Source organism: Bombus terrestris, chromosome 10 (genome assembly GCF_910591885.1).
Source record: "Bombus terrestris chromosome 10, iyBomTerr1.2, whole genome shotgun sequence".
NCBI lineage: Eukaryota > Metazoa > Arthropoda > Insecta > Hymenoptera > Apidae > Bombus > Bombus terrestris.
In genome coordinates, this window is record NC_063278.1 from 7,438,849 (window position 1) to 7,466,692 (window position 27,844).

The 27,844-nt window shown below is 40.8% G+C and overlaps 1 protein-coding gene across 5 annotated transcripts in view; it reads left to right on the forward strand.

Annotated features, from left to right (window-relative positions):
• Window positions 1-27,844, forward strand: part of LOC100644371 (ETS-like protein pointed) — a 145,118-nt gene that overhangs the window by 90,679 nt on the left and 26,595 nt on the right. For 4 of the 5 annotated variants that reach the window (XM_003398206.4, XM_020865101.2, XM_048409229.1 and 1 more), the window contains 3 exons: window positions 13,414-13,530; window positions 22,895-23,098; window positions 27,560-27,820. In XM_003398206.4, the coding sequence (XP_003398254.1) occupies window positions 13,414-13,530; window positions 22,895-23,098; window positions 27,560-27,820 (582 nt within the window). The remainder of the gene's footprint in view (window positions 1-13,413; window positions 13,531-22,894; window positions 23,099-27,559; window positions 27,821-27,844) is intronic. The other variant, XM_003398207.4, reaches the window with a different exon arrangement.

Below are 27,844 nucleotides of genomic sequence, written 5' to 3' on the forward strand. Positions count from 1 at the left end.
GTTCTATTATCGTTAATAGGAGGTATGTTGATCGTAAAAAGATAAAAAGTTAAAGGCTAGAAAGAAACGGGCGAGACGTTGGTTAATCGAGAGAAGCGTCTTCCAATTCCGCGTTATCAATGATATCGAGAATGAACGAACCGAGCGATCGTAGGAAATAATTGCGTACGGATGATTCTGCTTTTCAACGCGTATTGGACAAAGTTCGCCTAAGAATCGGAAAACAAAGTACAATCCCGAGGGACGCGAACATCTTTAGCCATTTATTTTAAAACGAAAGAGCTTTGCCAGATACAAATCAGGAGCCTTCTCGATGAATTTAAAATTATACAAAATTCTAGGACATTAAACGTAAATCGCAAGATATTTCAACGTGTGGAGCCTCCTTTATATATACCGGCATCGAATAGAGTTTTAAATAGAATAACATCTACACTTTTGCTTAAATTAATTTGGATGAATTTTGCAGCTTGATAATTAAATAGATGGCGAAGATTTTCATGAAAATTTCACTACACCAAAAGAGTATCCTTAGAATATCAGAACGTCCAAATGTGCGGACTCTATTAATTTCTTGGTTGAATTTATAGATCTACAGATTTTCCCATAGATTCATCCCACAGATAGACGTATCGAGATGCTGTCCCACAGTCGTTATCCTGACTCGCAAATCACAGTGTTTCCCGCATTTCCGCCAGTAGTTGCGTCCATTTAACTGATTTAACTAGCACGACACCGATCATTAGCGACATTAATAACACGCCATAGGGATTCGTACTTTCGCCGATTAGACGTTAATTATTAAGCGTAACACGCTCGTTGTCCGTTCTTATCGTGCCGAGACACGCGGTTTCGCGATAATCAACAATGTCGCCAGAGTGCTCGTTACCATGGTCGTCATTATCGAGCCGCGATTCGGACCAAGGGCTGCCCCTTCGTGCTGCTTTTTTTTATCTCTCGCGTTACCCACAGGATTATATCGTGGTCCTGGCTTTCGGTTCGTTCCGACGCAGACCACCGTACAATCTCTCTTAAACGAGATAACACGTGGCCACGGTTTCACAAACATGGTAAACTTCCATGGAAAGGTTTGTAACATTCAATTGGGCATAATTCCGGTCGTATTATAATAAAATTCGGTCAGAAAATCGAAACAATTACGGATTAATGGAAAACGGGATGTTACAAGCGGGTAGAGAAGTGCGATGGTGTTGTAAACGTTGGAATTCTCGCAATTTGTCGTAGAATTTACCATTGTTCGTATCGTCTCTTGGGATTATGGAAACGAATCGTTCGATTTTAGAGAAATCGCACGCTGATCGTGTGACTAGAATTCTACTTACCGTACGGTGTCTCTTAAATGGAAGAACACGCGGTTTTACAAAGGTTTGCAAAGCGAACAAGTCGATAGAATTGAATTAAGATCGAAATGTTACGAATGAATGGAAAATGTGATGTTAGAAATAGTAGGGGAACGCTATGGTATTATAAACGTTATATCTTTTGCTATTTATAATCGCGCAATTACTATCGTCCGGCAACACGTAAAATTATGGAAGTAAATAAATTTGCTTTTAGAGAAGTGGAACGCTAATCATACAACTGGGATTGTAATAAACGTACAATCTTTCGTGAAACCAGATAGTACGTGGTTACAGTTTTACAAAGATGGCAATCTTCCGTGATAAAGTTTGCAGAATTGAATTAAATGGACTGTTCTGTCTGTTAGAAATAGTAAAAAAGTCCAATGTGATATTATAAACATTATGTCTTTCGTAATTTATCTTATCATTCATCGTTATTCGCAGCAACTCCTGGAATTATGAAAATGAATCATATGCTTTTACAGAAGTTGAACGCTAATCATATACCTGGCAGAGAACGAAATCGAGAAAATACAATATTTCAAAACAAACACGCTTGAAATACCGGTACGAATAAATTATTTCTAATCTCTATCATCTACGGGATTTAAAAAATGAAATAGTACGATCCGTGAAGAATTACATATACAATACTACGATTCTCTTCTGGTTCCACGACAAATTCCCAAGACGGCAATTTACAAACTCGTTTGAAAGAATCCTTCGTTGAACCTCCTTCGTTTCCCAAACCTGACGATCGTTCCTCTTGATGGTTAACCATAGGAGAGGCGTGGCTGAAAAGACTATCAACAAAATGACGACGTACCAAGCGCAAACAAACCGTCGTCGTCGAGATAGATAAGTTTTATCTGGCTACCGGATAGCCCTGGTCAGCCCTTTCGGGGAAACCGCAGACTATACAACTTGTGTCGTATATTCTTAACGACACAGGATGTGTACAGGAAAATTACGGAATCTTACCACAATCTCTGCAACCACGGACCTTTATTTTCTTCGTTTAATTCTCCTCATCTAAAATCCTTCTAACTTGATGTAACGAACACGTTGATTCCAAGTGGCGGAGCTGTAATATGCTTGAAGCAAAATATCAAATACGCAGAAATACATTTTAATAACAATATCGAAACAATTTTTTTACTGTTTCACTGACTTTTCGTCAACGAGAAATATGTATCTTCCATTGAGCATTCGCACCGTATAATAAAGTTAGAAGGTGCATGTGATTATAAACGTACAACGAAGAAGATTCTTTTATCTGATTGATTAAATAAATTTTCACTAATAAACGTAATTGTTCCGAAATTTTTGCCTCTGTTGGAGTAGACATAAAATTGATGTAATACTTATGTTGTCATTAGCGTGTCATTGCTACGTGCTGTGCAATAATCGCCGAAGGTCATACTGAACTTTTCCTTCTCGTTGTCACGATCCGATGCGATGTGAAGCGCATAACATCGGTTAAAATACGAAACATTATTCCTTAAATTACAAGCGAATATTTTTCTATGTTTCTTTCACCAACAATAGCAAATCGTTCATTAAAAAAATACCGACAAAAAGCGTGACATTTCTACCGCTGAAATCCTTCTCTATCTAAGGACAATGTCTAATAATATCGAACACGCGTTCGCGCTATTTTTATAACGAATAGCGTGCAACGTTCTCTGCACCTCTAGAGATTTGCGGCTGTTCTGTGGGGAGGAAAATACATATGTATTTCGTTCTAGTGTATTTTTACCACGGCAACCCTCGTTCGTCTCGAATTCACGTTCTTTCCAGTGGTAAGTGGAATAATTAGGGTGAGTTCCCCTATTGGACGCGTTTCACGTTTCCACGAGGCCACCGAGCAACAGGTGTACGAGGGTCACGTGCACGCTAAATAGACGCTGGAACGGTGCACCGTGTGTCTCATTAATTAGCGCGATCGACAGTTTGCAACTTGATTAACCGTGGCCTGCTTCTTTGTCTCGAATAATTCGCTAGATAACGAAGCGTAGGTAGCTGAGAAAATTAAGCAAAGTAATTGAGTAATATATCAAATATAACGAAACTGGATCTTTCTAAAAATATAAAGCGGTATTTCTATGGTAAAAAATTTTATGCAACAATTTTAATTCTCTTAGGGTTAAATCGTTCTAGGCTTTAGACAAGAGAACAATTTTTCTCTTGTCGATTGTTAATTCCTTAACGACACAGAATGTTTATTGATCAGTTCTATTATGTGAAATAATTGCATTACGATGAGAAAATTCAACGTTCCGATAATATATCTACGAATCATTCTATTTCGTCAGAGTAAAAGCGTTCTATCGATAAAACGTTCTTCTGGTATTTTTCACGGACTGAAATTTAAGAGCAATTTTGTCGAGAACTAATAGGTATATTTATCGCGTACTTAATTAATAACTTATCGTGGTATACGCTGCATCGAGAATTATGAAAGGGCTAAGGTGTCGTTATTCGTAAGTTTTACATTTGCCAATCGTCTGACTCAATTTTATCTGGAGAAAATGATCCTGTCCAACTTTCCAAACGCAAAGAAATCGCAGTTACGACACCTGTGCCGTTTTTAATGTCTTAATTAACGGATAGAGGGAAGTGTCAATTAGAAGCACGAACGATCGGTGCAGCGTCCAGAGCGAAAACTGCTAGACAAAAAAAAAAAAAAAACGAGGAGCGAATATAAAAACGAATTACAGTCGTTTTCTTGCGTGCAGAGCACGACTAAGCGTTTTCTTCCAGTGATTGCTACCTTTGTTTGCTTTGTTCACGTGACCTGACGTCTTAATCGTCACGAATTTCCCATCGGATTAAATCAAGACGTTTTTCTGGATAATATTAATACATGAGTCATTAATACATATTAATACATAATATTAATGAGGCGAAGTCGATGGAACAAGAAACGAGAATAGAACAGCGACGATTGGAAGAGTCGCAATTAAGCCTCGTTCATACTAGTCAAGATGAATCGAGGCAAGTTAGGTATTTTTCACGCCGTTTCAACTCGTATATCGTGGATCGTGTCGCTGATAAGCGTTTTCGTTCTCATCAGAATGTTACACATCTCGCTAGATGACTTGGATATCCTTGCGATGCAAGGCCAGTCGTCAAGCAAGCTATTTATCAATTAATTCTGCCTATATTACTCATCGATTCTATGTATATTACTTAATTATTAATTCTCTATATTTATCTATCTACTTTTTCAATTTGATTTCGAATCGCTTGATGGATGTAATTTGATTTGTATGAGCACGAATTTGAATTGAAACAACGCGAGAGCTTTACCAATGTATACCTTCTATATTCACTTGACTTGAAATACCTTCAAGTTTCTATCTCTCCCGTCATTAATCAAATCACTTGACGTCGAGTCAGTTTGGATTCAAGCAACTTGACCAGTCGGAGCGAGACTTGAAACGAGACAAAGAGGAAGAAAAAAATAAAAGAACGAAAGTTTACAAAATTGTTCGAGTCGTACACGTATGCGTGTAACCTGGCAACGAAATAAGAGAGTGGAAGATTTTGGAACCGAGCTGCGCACACAGGCTAGTAGTTTGTTCAGGACAGCTGCCGCAGTTGTTTGGCTGCTGAGTATATTCCAGAGTCGCCGTGGAAAGAGGGATAAGCCAGAAGACGTTGCCAGCACGTGCCCCGTGTCCGTTAAAACTCATCTACAAACTTACTTCGCCGTGTTCCACGTGGTGGAGAAGAAGGGAAAAAAATTACGACCCCATAAGCGAGCGCCGAAGGAACTCGATCGTTTTTTAATTCTCCAGCTTGGAAGAAGAGAGAGAGAGAGAATATGGTCCAGGCGTTGCACGCGTTTCCGGGAAAATTTGACGTCAACCAGACGTTGGTTGCTCAATCCTCTTTCTCTGTCAATTACGTGAAATGCTTTTATCGGCCCGCGATATGTTTCACCGAGTGCTTGCTAGTTTGTTCGGCACTGAGAAATTATTTTATAATATATATTGGAATGCAACGTAGGTTCCTTTAAATTTTTAAGCTCTCGACTTTCTCACCCTGAGACATTCAGACGCTTGTTTGTCTTTGACAGAGATTTAATCGAAAAATTCGAGACAAACTTTTTTGCAAGATTTTATTCTTTGCGATCATCGCAGGTAGTGTACAATAGAACACGATGAAATTAATTTCTTCAAAACGATCCGCTCGTAGCATTTCTCAAATTTTTTCACGTTGAAACAACGTAGACTCATAGCTGACAGCACGTCTGCCTGTAAACCTGTAAAAAGCTGCTTAGAATTTCTCCAGCTTTTTAATCTTAAGTCTCTGTACAGGGCTATATCTTTGGTAGTTGTATCAATCCCATTTGCAAACACGCCAATTCGCTCGCCCATCTACTCCGCTTCTCTTGAAAATTCTTAATTATCTGTTCATTTATATCGATCTTTGGCTGTTATTTCTGCAATAAATAAAAATAAGCAAACAAATAAATGAAATTAATATACGTGTAATAATAAATTTGGCGTAGGTACGTACATATTTGGCAAAGTTTGTTGGAAACTTCTGTACATTTACATTGCGTCATTGCTAAATTATAAGCTGGACAAAGAAGGTTGTTTCAAACGACGTTCTTTTAAATAGGGCCTGATTGTTATTTCTACATTATTCATTTAACATTATTCAAATGAGGAATTACTTAAAATACTCTGTCTCGTGTTTACACATCGTAACGTGATCACTTTGCATAAGATACGAATTACCGGGACCAGTCGTTAAACTATTCAAAAAATATCGAATAATATTCTGTAAGGTATTTATCTTCTAAGAATTTGAAACGATCCTCGAAATATGTTTCCGTCGATAAAATTCAAACGATCGAGCCGACGAAGTACAGTCGCTTTGCAATTAAAAGCAGTACGTGACAAAAGATTCTTCGGCTTCGTACACGGTTACCAGGGAAATATGCAGATCACCAGAGAATACCGAGTGACCGAGGGCGATTATTAAATTCGTCTTCGAAGCGAAAGAGTGTACGGAACCGGTGCAGGTCGAGAGTGAACTTTCTATCGCTGATAATTAGCGAAAGGTGAACGTTTCAGAAGGAACTTTTCGTCGGTGAAAAATTCTGCGCTACTCTCTTTTGTTGTTCATTGGAATTTATTCCGCTCTTGAGTCGCGAATAGTCTGGTCTGTTTCAAAATTTTTAGTGTTACCCATAAATTGAAACGATGACTAAAATTTATATTACCATACGACAAACTATAAGCCGAGCCTTTCTTTAGTAGAAAAATGGGTGAAACGTGAGTAATTAAATTTAACATTTTTACAACACTGAACGGTTGTCAATGCGACGATTAAAAATTGTATTAAAATTATGATATAACAAACTAGAAACGGAGTATTTCTCTTTAAAATATTCCCAAAACTCAAAACAAGACAACACGTTCATGCATATTTGAAGACCTAATTCCTACATTCTACACGGGACGCGTAGCCTTTAATCGTTCTTAATTCCATGGTAGAAAATTCAGAAGGGAAACTAGAAGGGGCAATAAATTCGTTTTAACGTCTGAAACCAGCGGGACCAAAAATCCAAGTCGTTCAAGGGACTGTTTCGAATAGAAGAGTGTCGCTTCGAGTCAATTAAGCTTATCGTATCGAAAGAATTATTTTTCTGTCGACTGTACGATATCGGTTAGGCCCGGGGTTGAGCTCCGGCCGCAAATAACGCGAGCTATGCAAATTTATGTTGAACGAGTCGGGTCAAGTGTCAGCCGGGTCGCAGGTCATTAGCCATTTGCATTTCCATTCGATTAAGCAATGCCCATCGCGGATAACTTGGCTTCGATATCGGTCTGGATATCGAATTTTGTTCCGTAACAAGAGAAAAAAAGCACATAGAAACGAGATAACCATTCTTGCACCTGCACCTTTTCCATCCTTAAATTGGCGAATTATTTTTTAGACGTAGCTGTTTGAATTGATAATATTCCTCGAATATAACGCTTGGTAATATAGCGGCAAAGTATAAAAGAATATATACGAGGGAGTAATAAAAATCTTATAATTACTATGTACAATATAAACCAGAGGTCAACGTAATGTATACATATACACATATGCGATAAAAATCCTATATCGCGATAAATAGGTTTATCGTATTCACTTTTTGAGATCATACACGGCATAATTGTAAATATCTCAACTGTCATTGGACAGCAGTTAGTCACGAACATTGGCTGGAAAGTAAAAGCAATTAGACAGCTATAAAAGTATTCTCCAGAGGCTCTGTGGTTCCTAATGGTGCAAGAAGTTAACGCGAGGAATGCGGAGGTAGACAGAGCTCCGTCTAGACAAAGTTACCACGTAAGTAGCGCGTTATACCACGTAAGAAATAATGCTACTTAACTTCAACTCATTCGCGTACTCAATTTAATTTTTTTTTTTTTTTATCGAACAACGAACCAGCTAGTATTCCCCTTAAGCGTTCGTACGTTTAAAACAACCGCGATAATAAATCCTCGATTTTATTAAAAAAAAAAAAAAAAAAAAAAACACTACCATGAGAGTCGATGGTTCGATGGCAAAGTAATTATTCGAAGATTAATCGGTCTGTCCAAGGCAGCACATCTCAATAGGCTTTCGTTTGAGAACGTAAGAGTGTCCCAACAGCGATCGATAATCGCGATCGCCACAGATAGGCAGATGCATCCTCGATCTATAGACCTGTTTCGATCACCAGCTCACCAGCTAACAGCCATTACATCAGATACGATTAGTCGCACGAAAGGAAACGTAATGTCCACATGTTCCACTTGTAACGTAATTACGGCCCGCGGCTCTGCTGCGTACGGGGTGCTACTTGTATAAGTTCGAAAGGTTTCGTACGAGAAAGTGGCAGATACCAAACGCAGCCTCCTTCGACTAGGATTATCGAAAATGAATTAAAAGAAGCTGTATTTAATGGCTCTATTCAAGCTACATTTAATGACGATAAAATAAAAGCATTTCATTTGGTCGAGTACCTTGTAAGTTATTTTAGGTCTCTAAATTCTTAGAGAATTTACTTTTCGTTCGTGGGGGAGATTGTACAGATGTTTTATGTAAGTTGATTAATCTTCAATTAAGGTAGGTTAGATACTTTCATGTAATTGTAGGTGATCGACACGATTACTATGTGTTTTACACAGTACGTATCGACAGTGGTATTTATCGCGTAGAATATATAGTGTCAGCGTTGTCAAGTTAGTGTCAGTCAATAGTGTCAAAATTAAGTACCTTGCAATTGAGTGGTCTGTGTCACGCTATTGTGGACATAGCCCAACGATACGTTTTTACTGCAAAGAGCAGATATATATTTATTAATTCGTCTACTAACTTCATTTTTATTTCCATTTACATGTAGCGAGTGGATTTCATAAAAAAAGTGAAATTTTAAATAAACTTCAATAAATACGTAGCCATACATGAGCTAAAAGACAATTCAAAACAACGTCATCGCTACGTGCAACCATCAAACACAGACGAATTCGAATTTTCCGGCTCTCTCCCGACCAGTATAAATAAACAGAGTTCAGTATCTATTAATTATCAACGAGTTATCAGCGATCTAATTAGCGATTTACACTGTCTTTAGCGAATCTGTCAGTACGACCGATTATTGTCTGTATTAATTTATTTATCATTTGGAATACACTTGACGGTTTTCAACAGCAAGTTATCTCGTTATTCGAACAAACCAACCATCCTCTACAGAGACAAAACGATCCTCTACAAATAAAAACCCTTGGACACAACGAACCTCCAATTTTCTCATAAAAAGAAATCCTCCCATTCCATATTTCCCATCCAAGTAAAAGCCAAATTTCGAACCTTCCTCCCTAAAAGCTGCACACAGATCCAGAAAATTTCTAATCCCTCAAACTGAGACAAATGTTAGCCGAAATTCAGCACTGTTTCACTTACGCGGAGGAACGTAGCAACGAACGCTGCTTCGTTTCATCGGCGTATGAAACAAAATCGCAACAGCCTAAAATTTGGTTTTCGGAACACACCAAACTGAGGCAAATTTTTAGAAAGGCGACCTCGCTGTTTAAACATTCTCACGGCAAATACACGATTCGCGTGAAGCAAATATTCGATGGAGAAATTTATAGAAGGTTCGAATTCGACCTAAAATTCTTCGATCACGGAGGTCTTCGATTCGCTTGGTACTGACAGGAGATAAATCTGCGAGGCCTCAGGATCGACTCCATCGCGATCCACGGAATCCGAGGGGGCATCGGGCATTTACTGGCAGAGCTCGTCGTGCTCGATCATACACGGCATTCGCAACGAGCCAGCCACAGGCGTCGTTCCTGCAAATGTGGTCCGATTGATATTCCAACCACGGGGCAAGCGTTGCGCCGTGGCACGTGGGTTTTCAATTCGACTTCTCCGGCAGCCGTGCCGGCGTTCTCCGTTCTCTCGATCCTTACAACCGGACAATCCTTCTCCTGCTGACGATTACACGTTCCACGACGCGTACGTTCCCTCGTCACGATGAATAATTCCGTATCGTGGCTGATACACTTTGCACCCGTGCCATCGCTCCCTCTGTTGGATATGGTGTTTCGCGACAAGGCAGTGGCGATTTTTCAACGAATTCGTTCGGGATTATTTCTAGAAGAAGATTTTGAAAATTCTTTGCAGCCAAGATTTTGTTTGCTTCTTAAAGGAGGAGATCGTAATTCGTCGTAATTTTTCAGTTTGATCCGAGCTTTCCGAACTAATAGTCGTATCGCTCGGAAGTCGAGCTGATCGACACTACGTTTTCTGAAAATTTCTTAATTTTCATATCGGAACGTACGATCGTAAATAGCGTATCGCTGTACACGTGATCCGAATGACAGTGAGAAATTGATAGGTAACAGAATCGTGAGTAATTCATGACTCTGACTTGATCGTGAACTCTAAGTCATTTTACGCAAATAGATCGATCCGTTTGTCATCTTGCAAAACATCTTGATTTTTTAACTTCTTCGCTTGACATTCGTACATCTCTTAAATATCTTCTTAAATTTTACGTATCAAAGGACGAATAAATTTTGAAAAACGTTCCTTTCCTTTGCAAATTATACATCGATTCAACGATATGAGCCCGTTTTACGGGAAAGGATTAACGATATTCGTGATTTATTATTTCTATCGCGTGTCAAATTCGCCAAAGCCATTTAAGGATACGTCGGACGATCGGGAGAGCTCTCTAGCGAATAGCTGGCTCGAAACGACCACGAACAGCGTCGATACTTTGTACGTTTGTAACCAGCGCGCCGGCATGCAAATTTGTTGGCTCGCACGTGTTCGTGAGTGGCTGTACGCACACGCACGCGGCCGCGTGTGCCTGTGCGCGTTGAGACAAAGGTGCTTATGGGTTACGGGAGACTTACCGTGCGTGCACGCCATACATACTTAATGGACTTTCGGCGGTACGCCGTTGGAAGAGCTTATAGCCATGCAAATCCAGCTGTGCAGATATCCCCGCGTTCCCCAAGGAAACACGATTTTTATCGCACCGCGCCATCCTAAGTTTCTTTCGTCTAGAACGCGTTCTCCTGTTTCTTCGTCTTTTTGTTCCTTTTCTTTTTCGTCTTCTCCTTCTTCTTCCTCCTCCTCCTCCTCCTCCTCCTCCTCCTCCTCCTTTCTTTCTTCCTTCTTCGTAAATCTTGATAAATCATAAATCGTTCGATTTACTGTTTTGAGAACAGGTTTCGTTTTAAAGCTTCGTTTCGTAGAAGCGAAGAGAATAAAGTTCGAGCCTGACGGATAATTTGCGTTTATCGAAAACGGAAGAAACGTAACGAAGCAGGTTTGATAAGATAGAGCGATGGCTGGTGTGAAAATAAAGCCAGTGGTCTGGTCATGTATGGCCGCAGGTCTTGTGCTTCCTTCTGATACAAACTTTCCAAAATGATGGATTTTTTTCTCGAATGAAACTGTAACAGTTAAAGATTTCGTAGAAGCATAATCTGCGTGCATATTAAGTATTCCCTCGCCATCGAAACGTTCTAGGCTAATTTGTAGCCTCGAATCGTTCACAAATTCACCCCAAAACTCCAGTCTATCCTGCGATAAGGTAGCCCGTAATGAAAAGACAAGGAACATCAGATAACGAAAGAAAATTCAATCCTTAACCATCCCCGCAGGAATATCAAATGCGTGCTCGTACGTAAATGCCAGGCAGAAAACAGTATCGCCTGACAAACTAGAATAACGTATGAAACGAAATCAAAGAACATCTTAAGGTATTTGTGGCGCGATAATATTCTTCGAGATCAAAGCACGCCGAGACTCGAAAATCATATTCTTCGCGCATGTCCGAGATTCTCCGTCTAGGAAGGAATTTCTTGGCTGTCTGTACTTTCTACGCGCGCGCACTAACAAACAATTCAGAAATGGACAGAGCGGCGCAACTTCGCGTTATAATATACGGCACTTTGGGCGCAGAAACTACCGATATCGCATACTTCGCGTATTTTTATTCGAAAACGACGAGACGAAGGCTAAATTTTCCCTAAAGAAAAAAGAAAAAAAAGGAAAAGGATTCTTCTAGCCATTTTACGCATTACTTTTTCTATCAATTTCGTAGTAACGATTTCTCCGTAAATTAATTAGAAAGCCATTTTTCCAGCGACTTGGGAGTCGTACAAAACTTTCAACTTCAAAAACGAATATTCCCACCTCGGTAGAGCCAGGTTCCCTAAAAAAAATTGAATCCTATATAGGTGATGCATGCGTGAAAATAACGTACCGCCAAACTTTTAACGAAACTGTAAGGAACTGGATGTGCGCTACAGATAGCTCGAGGAAACGGACATTTAATCTTAAACCCCGAAGAACTTTCAAAGTCTACTCATATATATATATCATATAGATGGTAGACAAAGAATCGCGGAGAGGAGAGCATTGAGCGATCGCGCCATAAGGCGTACGCCGCGTTGTGCACGGCATAGAGCAAGCGTACCTACAACGACGATGCACCTGCACCTGCCCGCCAGTTGCACCCCTCTTTACGACGATGCTATCTAGGATGTAGTGTGCATGCCCCCCTCGCCTCTGTTCGCTTTCGCTGCTCCTGCCGCCGCCGCCGCCGCGACACCTGACGCTCCTCCGTCTACACGCTCCTCCGGCTCTCTCTTCTGCACGCTGACGCGCGCGCGCGACCGCGTGCACGCCGCTTTGTGAGAAGTACCATTAACCTGGCTTCTCACACATCCACCGATCCCGACTGTTCCGAGTCTGTCTGCCTCTCTACCTGTCTCCCCTTTTCCAACAAACACGCAGTTTACCACCTACCGATAATTTTCATAGACAATGTTTGTGCTCGGTTGGAAATATATATATATATATATAATGTGTACGGAGGTTGAGAGAGGTTTGAGGATGTATTTCATTAGGAAGGAGATGGTTTAGGGTAGGTCTCGGAGCTGTATAGGTATCGGAGAAATTGGCATCGTTGGTCATAGTCTTACCGGTGATTCAGAAAGATATTTAACGTTTCGCGTTTGACGGACAAAGCGAATTCTGTTGAACGACGCAACAATCAGCTCGATGCAACGCTTCGATTTCTACTACTTCGCAAAGATGATAGATTATCGTAACGTAAGTAGAAGCAAAGCGAGATAAGCGATAAACTCATCTGTTTTAGATTCTTGATTTAGGACACTTTCATAATCACCGGCACGATTAATGTGGGAGATTTTAAAATCGCGTCTGTGATTGTGGGGTAATTCTGGTTTTGCGAGGAAATTTAGATTCGAACGCGGAATTTTAGTTGCGTGAGATTCCTGAATCACTGGGAATTCCAACGTGCAGGATATTCCAAGTTGTGATATTTTCAAACGTAAACAGCCCTGTATTCGATAAATGTCGACTTCTCCACCATTGAAATTTGGAAAGTCTAAATTCAGAAAATACTACGTTTACATTAGCCCTCGCTCAAATTTCCACTTAAGTTAAGTACATCAAGCGTATTGTGGTACACGCAGCCGCTTAATTTGAGCGTATCCTCACGTTGCAGATATACCGGCACAAGTGCCGCCGTTAACACCTGGGACCAACAAGAAGATGACCGAGGCCCTGGAGGCCTCTTTCGCCTCCTGGGAGAAGGAACGAGTCCGTCTCAACATAACCAAAGGTGAGTGCCGCCTTTTTCCTCCTTCTTCTTCTTCTTCTTCTTCTTCTCTTAATACCGCGTATACTCGTATTCCAACCTCGTGGAAAACGTTCTTTCGTCTTTCTTTCTTTCTTTCTTTCTTTCTTACTTCGCCTCTTTTCCCTTCCTCCTTATGCACGTTCCATGGCGTACAGGTTTCTCAACGACTTCTAATTACAGGATCATTGCCGCGATACTCGTGATCCTATTCGCGAGCTTTGACGTTTTCATCCGATCTTCTGTATACTTGTTTGTTCGATTGCTTTTTCTATACCGATGTGAGCTATAGCTTGGAAATGTATATGATCTATTTTTTTCTTCTTTTATCTCGTATCTCAAAGAATTTTTTCTTTTCTGCTAATAGAGACACTTATCTTCTATGTCGCAGAATGTCCCTTTTTCTTTTTTTTCTCGTTGAGAATCGTGGATCGATATTGAAAGATAGAACGTTTCAGTGTGTTGGATGAGATCGAAGTTCTTGAATCTAATCTCATTAAGAAGGTATTAGAGACGCCTTGAATGTATCGTTAAGACGTTAATCAGCTCGGTATAGCATAAATGTTGATCAAGACTGGATACATTTATTGATCCTGATTAAGATATCCTCGGAAAATGCATTTATTGAGAATCGAGAGTCAGAGGCAGATGCTGATTAATCAAGCCCCAGCGTTTTTGCAACGGTTTGTGGCATTTGCGTTTTTTCCCGGCTGCTATTCTAATAAGTATGATCAATCGAGGTTTTAATCGACGTAATATTCCTCGATACATATCATTCCTTTTAACTACGACATTCTTTATCATTCGTCTTAACATCTTTTAAAATTCCGCGTTCTCCAGCTAAAACGTATATCCTGTTCCACTCTCTACGACCTCGTTATCCTTCGAAAACTTTATCTACTCTCTACGTTTATCTACTCTTCAGCTCGATCGAACAACCCCATGGGAAAATCTGTCTTATTTACGCGCTCTCGTTTTCCAAAAATTGTACTAACACGTACGTTACGCCAGTCACTTCCGAAACACAAAACCTCGATACTTTGTTCGTCTACTATTCGAAACCAAGAGCATTGCTCTCAGCAGTTCCGAAAAAGAAATCCACTCTAAAATATCCCACACGCCTAAAGAACAGAAGCAAAACGCGACAGCTCGAAACGATTATTCCACCCAACGAAAAAAAACCTGTGGAAACTTCAGCGCACGATACTCGAACGAGCTTCTCGTTTGGTTGCACAACGCGTCACGGTCGACCGCGAACGAGAGAAATTTGTCGAAAAATCGGAGTATGGTCTGCGTGTGTGCCCTTTCGAAACCGGGAAAAACCTTGCTGCGTGCAATGGTACGTGCGTGCGTGCGTGCATGCGTGCGTAAGTGAGTGAGTGAGTGAGTGCGTGCGTGCGTGCGTGCGTGCACGGAGACGCGCGAGTATATACGCGATGTGATGTGATGTGCGACGAGGCGGCGATGTGCAGGAATTGTGAATGTGATGTTGATGGTTCTGATGGGGAGCCGATGCCACACATCCGGTATGCGCATTCAGAGCCACGCGGGTGTGACGTTACTTCCGGTCTACATGCCCCGGGTTCGTACCCTCCGGCCAGATCACCTACAGTCTGACCTCCGTGAACCTAACGAGCAACCTCGCGCCGTTCCACTTTACAGCGGACCGCAGTCGCGCTGATTCCCTAGTCCTTTCTTCTTCCTTCTTCTTCGCCACATTTTTCTTCTAGTTCTCTCTATAATATCGTCTTTTCGTCCTTCTTTTCTCGTTTCTCGTTCTTTACTCTTCTGTACTATCGATCTTCTTCTCGACGTCCATTGTCTTTGCTCTGGCGTTTGTCACAGTTTGGCTGTAGGCTGATGATGATTTAAAGGAGTAAGAGGATTTGGAGTTTGGAAATTTTGGAGCGGAGATCAAAGGAGGATTTTATTCTCTTGGGAGATAGCTCTTTTATGGTAGAGATTGACCTAGGTTAAATTATAGTGCCATGGTATCACGGTTTTTTATTTAAGCGGATACGAGTCGGGTTGAAGTACAAGTCCCTTACGATGTTAGGACTTGCGGTACGGATTATGCTTTCAACTTAACTTAAAGGCAGTTTGTATTTGTAACAAAGTTTCGTTTGAACCGCAGCTTTATCTTCAACTCCTTATTTACATTAAAAGTTAGTAGTTTTATTCGTTCAAGTATATAAAATATTCAAATTAAAGCACAAGAGGATTTGGAGTTTGGAAATTTTGGAGCGCTGATCAAAAGAGGGAAACGAGGATTTTATTCTTTTAGGAGATATCTCCTTTCGTTTTGTGTTAGACAACGATGTAGGATACATTGCAATATGTTATCAAGGTTTCCTACATAATCCCTTGCCTTGTCTTACAGTATCGTATCACGGACATAGTATGAATTATGGTTGCAGTTCGACTCAAACAATTTGTATTTATAACGAAGCTTCGTTCGAGCTGCAGCTTTCATTTCGATTCTTTAGATTGAAAATTAGTAATCGTTAGACTGCGGATTTTTATTTCATTTATACAAAGTTTAAAGGTGCAAAAATGTACGCTATTCGTGTTAAAAACAATATATTTTTGTTTTTCTATATCTACCAGGTAATTTGCGATCAGTCTCCTTCGTGGAGATTATAACGATCCGTACAATATCCAAAATGAAGAGAAAGAGAATTTCGAGTTTGAAGATTTTGAAGCACAATGTCAGAGGGAGAAACGAGAATCTTATTATTCTAGAAGACATTTTCTTCGTTTTATATTAGACATTGGTGCAAGAGTAATTATATCGGCATGATACCAAAGTCTTCTTTCTGTTTAACCGCTTGCCTCGTCTCGCACTATCACATCACAATCGTAGTGTGAATTATGGTGGCATTTATAATTAGACGTAATATTTCTAACAAAGTTTCATTTGTACCCCGGCATTAATTACAATTCTTTACATTAAAAATTAGCGATCGTTAGACTGCGGATTTTTAATTAAATTTCATTTATTAATTAAACGAGAAAGATCCCTTTCACAAGAAAGGTGATATATAGTAAGGGGAAAACAAGCGTCGGGGTGATACAATCGCTGTGAGACAGTAGTAAGACAAATACGTGTATAAATACGTTGTACCGGAGCTCTACGCTAATGCATAAGCTTGCATAAACCTTCTTTCTTCGATTGCTGGTTGAACTGAAGAAAAAGTTGATATTATTGCATAAAACGTTGCCTGACTCACGTATACAGGCAATAGAAGGAGAAGAACGAAGGATAGAATAGGAAATGGTGTGTAGAAGTCGATAAAGTTAAGAAACTGTGGACAGTCGACGAATTCCTTCAAGACTTTAAATAGAAGGATAGTCTCGCCAAGCAATAATAGGCTGGCTGAAAATGGATAAAATTGATATATTACCATAATAGGATTTTCTGCATTTATAAGAAATTTGAAGCTGTAAAGATGCACGCTATTTGTGTTTTATAAAAATATATATATAATATCGAAAATAAAGCACGCGATAGAATATTCAATAGGCGAAACAACACTTTAGTTAAGTTTCAATTTTTCGATCATATCGATAAAAGTATGAACCTGCATAAACATCCGCAGTCTGGTGATCATAAATTGATCTGTAACGTGTAGTTGAGGCTGAACCATAAGCGAAGAACGAGTTAGTATGCCTTATTCGAACAACAAAATATATCGCGTACTACTCACACCACCGTGATTTCTGTCTGGATCAATGGAAAAGGGAATTAACGAGTAAGTGGAATTGCAAGTAGTTTGATGTTAACACGATCCATTTCTCGAAGTTTGGTACCGTGCGTGCTACAACCGTCCACGAAGCACCTGCTGCACAGAGACACGGCGTGCATTCGCGATTGCATTGCAGGACGTCAGAACCCTCTGACGCATTCGTTATTATGATTTATTCAGAATTTGCCTTTCTTATGAATAATAAGCGCCGCCAAGGATGTATCCCCTTTGTCGAATCGAGACACGGCTCGTCACGTACCGCATCGACACACTATCAGAATGTTGCTCGCCACCGAGACTTGCCATCTTCGAACTCGCGCGATCATCGAGGACAAACATCATCGAGATCCTTGCGGTTAATATTCTGCGTTGATCGAATCCCAGGCCGAAGTCTCGATACGTTGACATTTTTTCGTTGACTTGTCGAGAATTTCTGGGATTCCAGGGATGAGAAGAATGGTGAGCAAAGTATAGAAATATCTGGGTAATCGTTTATTTTCTCCTCACTTGACGAATTCGATCGAAGCGAGAGAAAAAATTGACGAAAGAATAGAGAAACAAGGAGAAGAGGAAAAAGGGACGATCAGTGGTTGTACGTTACTAAAGTTACTAAAACGAGTTGGAATAACATGAAATAACATTAGAATGATTTATTATTTCAATAATAACCCGCGATAATTGAAACGAATATTTTAGAAGACATTGCGTAACATTGGAGCGTTCATTGGAAAGCGATAAACGATCTTAGTAGAAGATAAAGCGCAAAAGTAGAAACACGATGTTAAAGATGGGTAATTAAAATCTTGAGTGTGACGCGAGCTGCCATAACCTCGCATCGGGACACGTTTCAATCGGTCTGCCAGACAGATCCATAGAAACGAAACGAAATTAAAAGGAAACGAAAAAAGAGAGACGAGGAGGAGAATGAGATTGGCGTCCACCTGTCCATGAGGGGCCGGTGAAATTTATCACTGGAGGGCAGGTACATCGTATCGTAGGTAAACTGCTTGGCCCTTGTGCAAGCCAGACGGTTCCTAAACCAACCGACCGAAATCACAGTCGGTATTTCTCGATTATTGTCGAAAAAGCTTGCGCGTGACACCTGCGGCGATTATCTCTGTTTGAAGATCTCTCGGCTAGCTGAATCGCTTCCACCGGTGCTCTTAGACACCCTTGAGTTCCTGACAATTCGCGGTGTCTCTATCTCTCTTCGATAATAATCGCAAATATTTCGCTTATATAAATGTTCTAAGAAACTCCGAGCAAAAATAATAAATCTTCCATAATAGTAATCGGTTTAAAATACAAACTATAACGAAGTAATTCGAGCTAGCACAAAAGAAGAAGAAAAAAGGAACAGTAATCCTCCGATTCGAAAGTATCCAGCTTCTACCTAATTTCATTTTTAAGGTGCTATCGCAACGAGGAAGTAGTTTCACTTTCTAATAGTTTGAGCGAACCGATAAAAAACCGAGCCAAAATCCATCAAAATCAAGTAACTCTCTGAAACGTGTTATAAAATTCGTGTTCCGCTAGTATTCGCTAGTAGCGAACTTTACGCCTTTCAATACCAAACCTATGCCTCTTTTTGTCTCCCTTTTTCTATCTTGCGTTTGTCTATATCTCTCTCCAACAAATACAATTTCAATATCGCGCGCAGCCCTCAATTTTCACGGTCTCGTTCCACACCGATCTCGAGTAACCATCAGCGGTCCTGAGAAACCCGCGTGCACTAACATCGTGCACCAGCGGACGTCAGAAATCGCGATCAGAAATCAAAGGTGGCCGACGAAACAGGCATAATGATCGGGTAGAGCGAGAAAGAATAGAAGGAAGAACGTCGTCGGCCTTAGTCCTTGGATGGCCATAGCGAAATCGCGGAGCCGCGGACGGATCTCGCGATCGTCGTCGCGCGTCGCTACGTGACTCGCGAGAGTAACGCCGTTTTTATGAATGGAAGATATTCCTCGTTTCCATTCGTGGAAACGATGAAAACCAGCCAACCAGTCGACGAGGAGGATCGAGCCCGGGGATCGGTGTCGCGGCGATAATACATAAATAGAGGAAAGGTGAGAGAGAGCAAAGAGAACTTGGCTCGCGCGAGTGTCTAACGGCACGGCACGATCAAAGCGACCGCCGATATTTGAGGATCGCGCCGATGTTTGCCGAACTTATTCCTTGTCAGCATTGTTAACAGACTGCTCTCCCTTTTGCTCGTGGTGACACTCCTCCACCCTCTTTACCCTCATTCCGCTCATTCTTTCACGATTACTCCGTTTATTTCGCTTTTAACTACCTCTTAAATGGTCGGGTTATGTGAAGCTATTTTTGGTTCTTCTTTTTTCTTTCTTTCCTTTCTTTTTTTTTTTTTTTTCTTTTTGTTCCGCCGAGAGAAGATCTCGAAACGTTTCCTCGTGGAAGAAATCGAGATTGCCTTCGGTCTCGAAGCTCCAAGCGACCGAGAGTTGAAAGAGCGAAAGGTTGCGTTTAACTCACTCTGCTGAGTTCCACGGATTACTCTCGATCAGACAATATTTTTTTCATCGTTAGGAAATTTCTCAAGTTGCAGAGAAACCAGGGGAAAGGCTTGCATCGATGTGATTACGTTACGTTACGTCAAACTACGGTATCCTTGAAACGATAGAAAAAAAAGGAGTGGCTTTCTCGATCGAAAGGAAATCGAGATTCGGGCGTAAAAGATTAACCTGTTCGCAGCAGAGTTAATTAGAGAAATTTCGTCAGATGTGGAGCAAAATTGAAATTCGGCTATCCGATAAAGCAACTACGAGAGCTTGGAAATCGTTTCGCAGAATTTCCTTCCGTTTTCCCGTTTCGTAATTATGTCGGTGTAATTTTCGCGTTAGACGATAGAGCAATACACGTAAGCAAATGCGTGAAAAACGAGCCAAGGTAAGATATTTGCGCGCGAGGGTAGAAGAAGCGATTACAGAGCGTAGTATCGGGTCAGTTCAGTCGAAGGTTCTCTCTTCCTCTCTTTCTCTCTCTCTCTCTTCCTTGTCCGCGCGTACATTGGTTACAGCTTTTAATCAACCGTACCGCAATAGACTAATCTAGGCAATTAGTTTCCTACGACGTAATCAGCTGGCAGATAAGGTGAAACAACGGGTGGGAGTTAAAAGTCCTGTATTACATTAGATTATTCTTCGTGCATTATCATCGCCCGGAGAGAGAAATATGCAGATCGCGACGCCGCCGGTTAGAGATTATCGACGAAACGAGAAAATATCCAACAAGTAGATGCTTCTTCCAGTCTGTTCTCGTTTAAAAACAGTATTTATTAAGTTAATTCTATATAGCGATGGGATCGAATTTAATGTCTAGTCAATTGCGATAGAAAAGTTTCACTTCGTGAGATTCAATTATTATTCATGAGAGGTCATATTTCATTTTCCGTGACGGAACACGATGTTTTTAATTGCAAATAAGCGATTAGCTTGAATATTCGAGGACTCTGTTAATGAAATTTTTTATGAAACCGTTTTAAAGGAATGAAACGTTACGAACGATGTGGGTACTGTTAAACATTCCATAATCTTTATATTCTCTTATCCGAATTATTTCCCTCCGATATCTTTTCAGCCTTTCTTAAAATATCTTTTGTATGGCTATTATTTTCCAATTTAAACTTCTCAATCGATCTTTCTGTTCACGTGTTGATCTCAGACAGAATGTATCCACTATTTCCATTATCCCACAAACGGCTCTCTATCATTGTATTTTGTTCTCTGTACGCTAACGTTAATCTTGCCGAATAATCGAGTAAATAAATAAATTGCAACGTTAAAATTTTCACTGCGTGAGAGTCTCCATTACTATTCGCAGAATGTTATATGTTCCACTTTTCGTATTTACAAAGTACTCAGGATACATGAGCCAGTTTCGAATACCAAAAAGAGCAAAGTTCGAGAACGTACTTCTAAATCGTCCGAACACCTCGATACTCGAAAGAATTAAATTCGAAGACGCGTTGCTCAAGATCCTTCTTCTTCTTTTTTCCCTGAAAGAGAGAGAGAGAGAGAGAGAGAGATTTAAAACATTTGCATTGACGCAAAACGTCGCCGCAAAGAGTGAAAGTATGAAAAAAAGTCCGAAATATTCGAGAGCAAAAATCGATGGTGTTTCGTCTGCTCACGTTTCGACGAATTCTTTTGGCATTTGGCGTAGAGAAAGAAAGGAAGAAGGCCTCGCGTTAAGGGAGGATGGGTTCGTCGTAATTTCTGTTTGCATTACGAACCGAACTGTACTTTCACGCGGGAAGATACCGCGAAACAATGCAAGACACGCGTGCAAATATGGGCGCGCACCTCAAATGGGACATTCCAATGTTTCTCGGTATTGCTTCTACCAAAGATGGCCGGGCCCGAGTACCGATCATGTCGTCAACCCGACGCAATATCTTTCTGGTATTCGAAAAGCCTTTGTCTCGCCTCTATAATCTTTCCTTTCTCACCTCGTCACCATTTTCATCGTCACTTCATTAAAATCAAATCGATTTGCCTCTTCGTGTTATTCCTCGTTTCAATTTCCCACCTCCGTGATTCCCATCTAATTAAGAATTCTGTAAATTCAGCTTTCGAAGTTTTGCGCAACCTCGCGTTATTCTTCGTTAAATCGCGATAACGAAACGATTTGTCAGAGCGTGATCCTATTCGTGGAACAAAATCATTTTGTTCAACTGCGTGTATACGGACGAGTCGCAGCGCAACGACGAGAATTTTTATTGTCAGAAACACGCGAAAAGAAAAAAGAACGATCGTGAAAGAAGGGAACGCTAGAACCCGTCGAGATATTAGAATAGATATCGATCGTTTCCTGTTTGAAAGCAGCGAGATCGTCATTAATCACCGAACCGATTTGAATAATCATTTTCAACAGTTAGGTGCTTTTTATTCAGCGTGGATCAGTGTTAAACGCTTCGCGGTTTTATGACGGCAGCGTAAGTTATTTGCCGATCGATTACACGACCGGCTATCGAAAAAAAAAAAAAGATATTGTTGCTGTTTCTTTGCGATCTAAAGAGATATCGATCGAAATCATAGTAACACTCTTGTTTCAATCATCGATACGAATATCAAACGTTAAGAGCTCTTTCGGCATGAATATGTATGCAACTTCTTGTTACGTTTTACGCATTGATTTTGATAGATGTGGCTGTTACATGATTTGTTCTGCAACAATTTTACGACTGACTACTTAGCATCTACAAAAAAGACTATATAAAAAGTGTATTTGAATATATTAGTATTGCTTGCCTGTTTTCATGATTTAGCAGAGCTTCTGCGCTGCTTCTTCGATTAAATTGATAATTTATTTGATTATATTGGAGCCTGCCTTTTTGTCTTATTTATTTACATTTTAAGCCTGTTGTTTGCATCCTAGGTTTTCATTCATCGTTCTGCTCGTTTATTTATGTTCCATCGTTTATTTTCATTTCCTTCCGCTGATTTTGCTGCATAACAGATTCGAAATAATTGTTCAACATTCGATATCGCTAAATGTCGGAACAAGAACAGTTCAAGTACAAGAAAAAGAAAGTAAATGGGTGTGGCGAGATTAAAAAATCTGGTGATAATATTTTTCAGATCCGAGGCAATGGTCGGAAGCAGCTGTCGCCCACTGGTTGCACTGGGCCATAGGGGAATTCTCCCTGGCTGGTGTGGCGATGCAACCCTGGCAGAACATGACGGGGAAACAGATTTGTGCCATGGGCAAGGAATCGTTTTTGGCACGTGCACCGGCCTTCATGGGCGATATCCTGTGGGAACACCTCGAGATCCTGCAGAAAGGTACGTGACTCTCTTAGCTTCTTCTTCCTTCCATACTCTCTTCGTTTGCTACCCTTATCCTCGTGCGAAGTCAACACGTTAATTACCACCCCCCTAACATCTATAAAATCTCTTCGAATCCCTTATTAATTAATTGCAATACGATATAAAAATGTTGAAAAATTCAATCATCGAAAAGAAAGTTTCTGGAGAAAATAAAAAGGACAATCGAATCAGTCTCCAACAAGAAAAAAGAAAAGGAAATAACAGACCTCCGTATCCCCTTACATTACAAAAGAAAAAAGAATTTTCATAAAAAATTTCTGAAGACTCACGAAATGGAGAAACAGACTTAATTATCGATCAAAAGTTTTGTTTATACTGAATATACGATTTTACTTTATACGTCAGATATTTAAAAGATTGAATCATCGACATACTACTTCCCCTAGAAATAGAAAGGATCTTCCAAGTAAAAGAAGAACCTCTATATCCCCCCTGTTCTCCAAAATAGAAGGGAGTGGTCATTTTCTGAAGATTCGCGAGAAGGGAAAACAGGTTGGAGCGGAAGAATCATTTTCCTTGAGCCAGCACGGGGACATCCTATAGTCCGCTGAACAAAAACACAGATCGAATTTCCGTAAAATCGCAATGTCACGGCAGGCACAGGTACCTATACACACGAGGCAATACGGAGAGAGAGAGAGAGAGAGAGAGAGAGAGTGACAGTGAGAGTGAAAGGGAAGAACAAGAGGAAAAGAGAAAGATCGACGGGGGAACAATGACGAGATCGTGGAAGCGAGACGCGTATCCTCTCTCTTTCTGTGTGTGAGCTTCGTGTTTTCAGCGTTTCGAAGCGTTGAATCGGCACTTTTTATTCGAAACGAAGGAGAGAATGGAGGAAAAAAGAGCCGTGCGCCATAGAAACTCCCACTCCGGATATCCTGTGCCACCAGAATGCTCCCGTGCCATTGCCTCGGCCACTTAGGTGGTTTTCGGACCACTCGACCAACGTCTGTATGGATCACTGTGTGTAAAAGCGCGCATGCAACCCGGTAATCCCACTCGTGTTTCGATTACAAGATAGAGGCCAGGATACTTTACAATGGACCCAGCGATTTTTACGGGAAAGAGGGTGGAAATCGAAGCACCGGTATAATACTTGTTCGTGTTCACGTTGTCATGGTTATTCATTTTCCAGAAAAGACGCGCGCATGATGATTTTCTTCTTGCTTCTAAGAGTATCGAAGACGGTCACCCAAGTACTCGTCATTTTCAATTTATTCCAGAGATTCGTCTAGCGGTGTTTTTTAATTCAGCGCAAGAGCTATCACCGTTTAACTATAGAATACAAAGGTTGATAATTTCTGTAGCTAGCAAATCTTTCATTCGCCGCGGATTGTACGTTTCGTTGTCGATCGTTAACCAAATAATGCGTTTAACTATTAATCGAAAGGAAAATGTACGATATCGTTTCTTAAAGATAAAAGAAATTTAACGAACGTCTGTATATCGTAAGATGTCAAGTTAGAAAATTGTGAAATCAGATAAAATACACCGTGTAAAGAAGGACTTTCTTCGGCTTCTCCCTTACCTCGGCAGAGGATCTATCATCGAGAAGTTAGTCGCGGGACGTTGATCGTTCGTATCGTATATCGTTGGAAGGAAGTTTCCCTGGAACTTCTACATCTTCGCCGATGTGGACAGGAAGGGCGTGAGCGAGAGAGAGACGGATAGAGAAAGAGAAAGGGAGGCTAAGAGGGACAAGGTATGAAATGATCCGGGCAGGAAGCGGAGGTTCACCCATGATTTAATTCCCGTTAAGTAAAATCCCGTACTTCCTCATCGATTATTCGTGTCGTCTGATAGCCGGGGAAACCGCGATTCAATCGAATGGCCCGATTAGACACACGTAACACCAACCTCCATCATATCCGATTTTTATCCGACGTTACACGCTTCCTTTTCTTCTTCTTATTCTGTACTCTAATTAATGTGTGACCAGGTTCATTCGAAATTCAATAAAATCATTCACGAGCAAGATTATCGTGTCGTGCCGTGATATTACGAGGAAACGAACGTTATAAATATTCTATTTCTTGAATAACATTTTATCTATTTCCTTGTAACTTTATTTCTTGCTTTGCATTTGATAATAATAAAAAAAAAAAGACAGGAGTACCATTACGTTTCTAAATATGGAACAGACTGTAACCGATACGAGCTATCTCTGTTATCAGAAAACAATGAGTAGAAACGCTATAATGAGACGAGCCGGGATAATTATTTCAGATAACCGAGCGCATCACAGTAAAATAGATACGACTGTCTGATAAAAGAAAACAGCAAATTAGCATATACGTAATATCTACATAAAAATAACAGTTTTTTTATGTCGATTCGTAAACCAGTTTGTCATAGTCGTACGTAGCTGAAATATTTTTATCGAGGGTTCTTTCATACGCCGGATGGAACAATGGAAGAACGCTCGTGATCCGTGGCCAATCGCGATTCAACGTGTGTTGGTGCACGCGCGTAGACGCGACATAGCGTGGGTAATCGCTTTGATTCCGCGAACGAGAACGGATATTAGGAAACTCTCTCGTGCGCCGTAAAAAAAAAAAGTAGAAACTAAAAAGCTGCATCCTCGTGATGCAGGCGTACACGATCGGAATCACTGGTGAAACGATCGTTCGTTCGTCCAAGCCAATTTCTGTCGTTTCGTCGCCCTTTGCGCAATCTCAGATTTCCTTTTTTCTGTTTATTATTACATGCGACGCGACATCGTTGCGATTTCATAGCGGCGACGCCATGTAATTTGGCAGGATTAATAGTTTTAACGATATAATGCACTCGACCGATGTTCGCTAAGATCGTGCAGTCCTGTTTTATAATTTCGCTATTTTGCGCCAAATAAGTTTATAAACTTCCTTCATTTGGCTTATTACAAAATTGAATCCTATCGCGCGAAAGAACTTATCACTATGTACCGGCCACTCGAATCTTATGTTTCTGATCGAAGGATTACACGGTCGTGTGCGTCGCGTCGTTATACAAGGATCCTAAATCTGTCGAATCGTAGTAGAGTGTCATTTTTACAAAATCGTAAATATTGGCTTGGCAACTAAGCGGTTGCGGATTTTGTCAATATCACCTGACGACAAAAGCCGCAATCGCTTAGTCGCCAACCCAACAAATCGGCTCTAAATAAATTTCTCTTCGGAGGGAAAGATATTTCGGACGTGCAAGAAAAATTGTCAAGTTATCTCGTGACTTGTTATCTCGTTCTGAAAACGTTAAATTCCGTTTTATATATCGTTCGGTTGTCAAAGTTGATGGAAAACTTAGGTGAAAACGAAAAGGGAAGAGGTGGAGTGGTTTGCTGGGATGGAATTGATTTTCCTATAGCGCAAGCTCACCGGGTCAGAAACGCAGAATCGTACGTTTGGTTCGTCGATGAATCACGCCAATGGCAATCGTCTCCTTCGCAATAATGGCCGTAATAATGGAGCACGGTTAGATCGTTCATCACGATTACGTTCGCGGTGCTCTTGCGCCGGAATGGTAAAAACAGGGACCGAGTTTGCACGCGCGGCTTAACGCCGCCGCCACTGTAATTGGCTTAATGACATGGAATTCTATAATCGCGTAACTACGGCCACAAACATTAATTACTCCTCCCGCGTTGCTCTGCTGCTGTGTAAACACTGTGTTAACGTGTACGATATAACTGTACGGTGGAATAAGATTAACGTATCGAAAAACTAGAAACAATTAAATATTCTAGACTTGTTCTAGAACTCGAACGTAGTAAAGATCAGGGTCTTCGCTTTTCTGAAACTGGTAAACATCATCGTATATCCATCGTTCGTTAGAATTCCTCCAATTATCGTAAGCTATCGATTCTAAAGCTCTGTGTAGCGGCAGGTGACGGATAATATTTTATTAGATAAGAAACAGATAAATATATAATTTCGCCGCAACATACAGATAGGAAGGCGACAAGTATATTTATTGCTGCTATTGCATCTTTATCGCAGCTATGAAAACTAAGAAACTATGATAATTATATAACTGTATAAATTCCATTACTACGAAGACTAATAAATAAGGTAATAAAAATTACAAAATCGAGCTTCGCTGTCGACATGGTTTTTCGCTTCGGACCGTCGGAGCATACTGTATGAAGAGGTATTCTTTGTCGTGGTATTCAGCTCGCACTTTAAACGGTCCGATCGTGACTAGCCGAGATACGAGACTTTGAAAACTTTCGCAAGAACATCTTTCCAAGATTCTCCTCCGATTCTACTCCTCCAGTTCCTCTTCTCCTTGAATAAGAAAAAAAAAACCTAGAACGAAATGGTAATAGAAAAAAATCTGCGGTAATACGCGAGGAAGCAGGGACGACCGGCGACTATAGTCGGCGAGAAAACTGTGGACAGAACGCGGCGAACTGAGGAATTTGTTCCGTTTTCCATCCAGATGTCGACGCGGCGAAGGCCTCGCTGGAGAACGTGCCGGGCAACATGTACGAAAGCGTATGCGTGCCAGATTTAGGTGATTTCTTGGGATACCAGAGCGGTGCTCATCAGGGCGCGACGCCGGAACACAAGAGTCCAGCGACGCCAGCGAGTTCCGCCACCTCGAACTCATCCGGCCCTCAAACTGGAAACCAAGCTACGGCCCCGTTGCAACCACCTTCCGCCGCAGTTTCTCTGCCCTCGAGACAGTATCATAATGATGGTAAGTGTCTCTCACATTTCATCT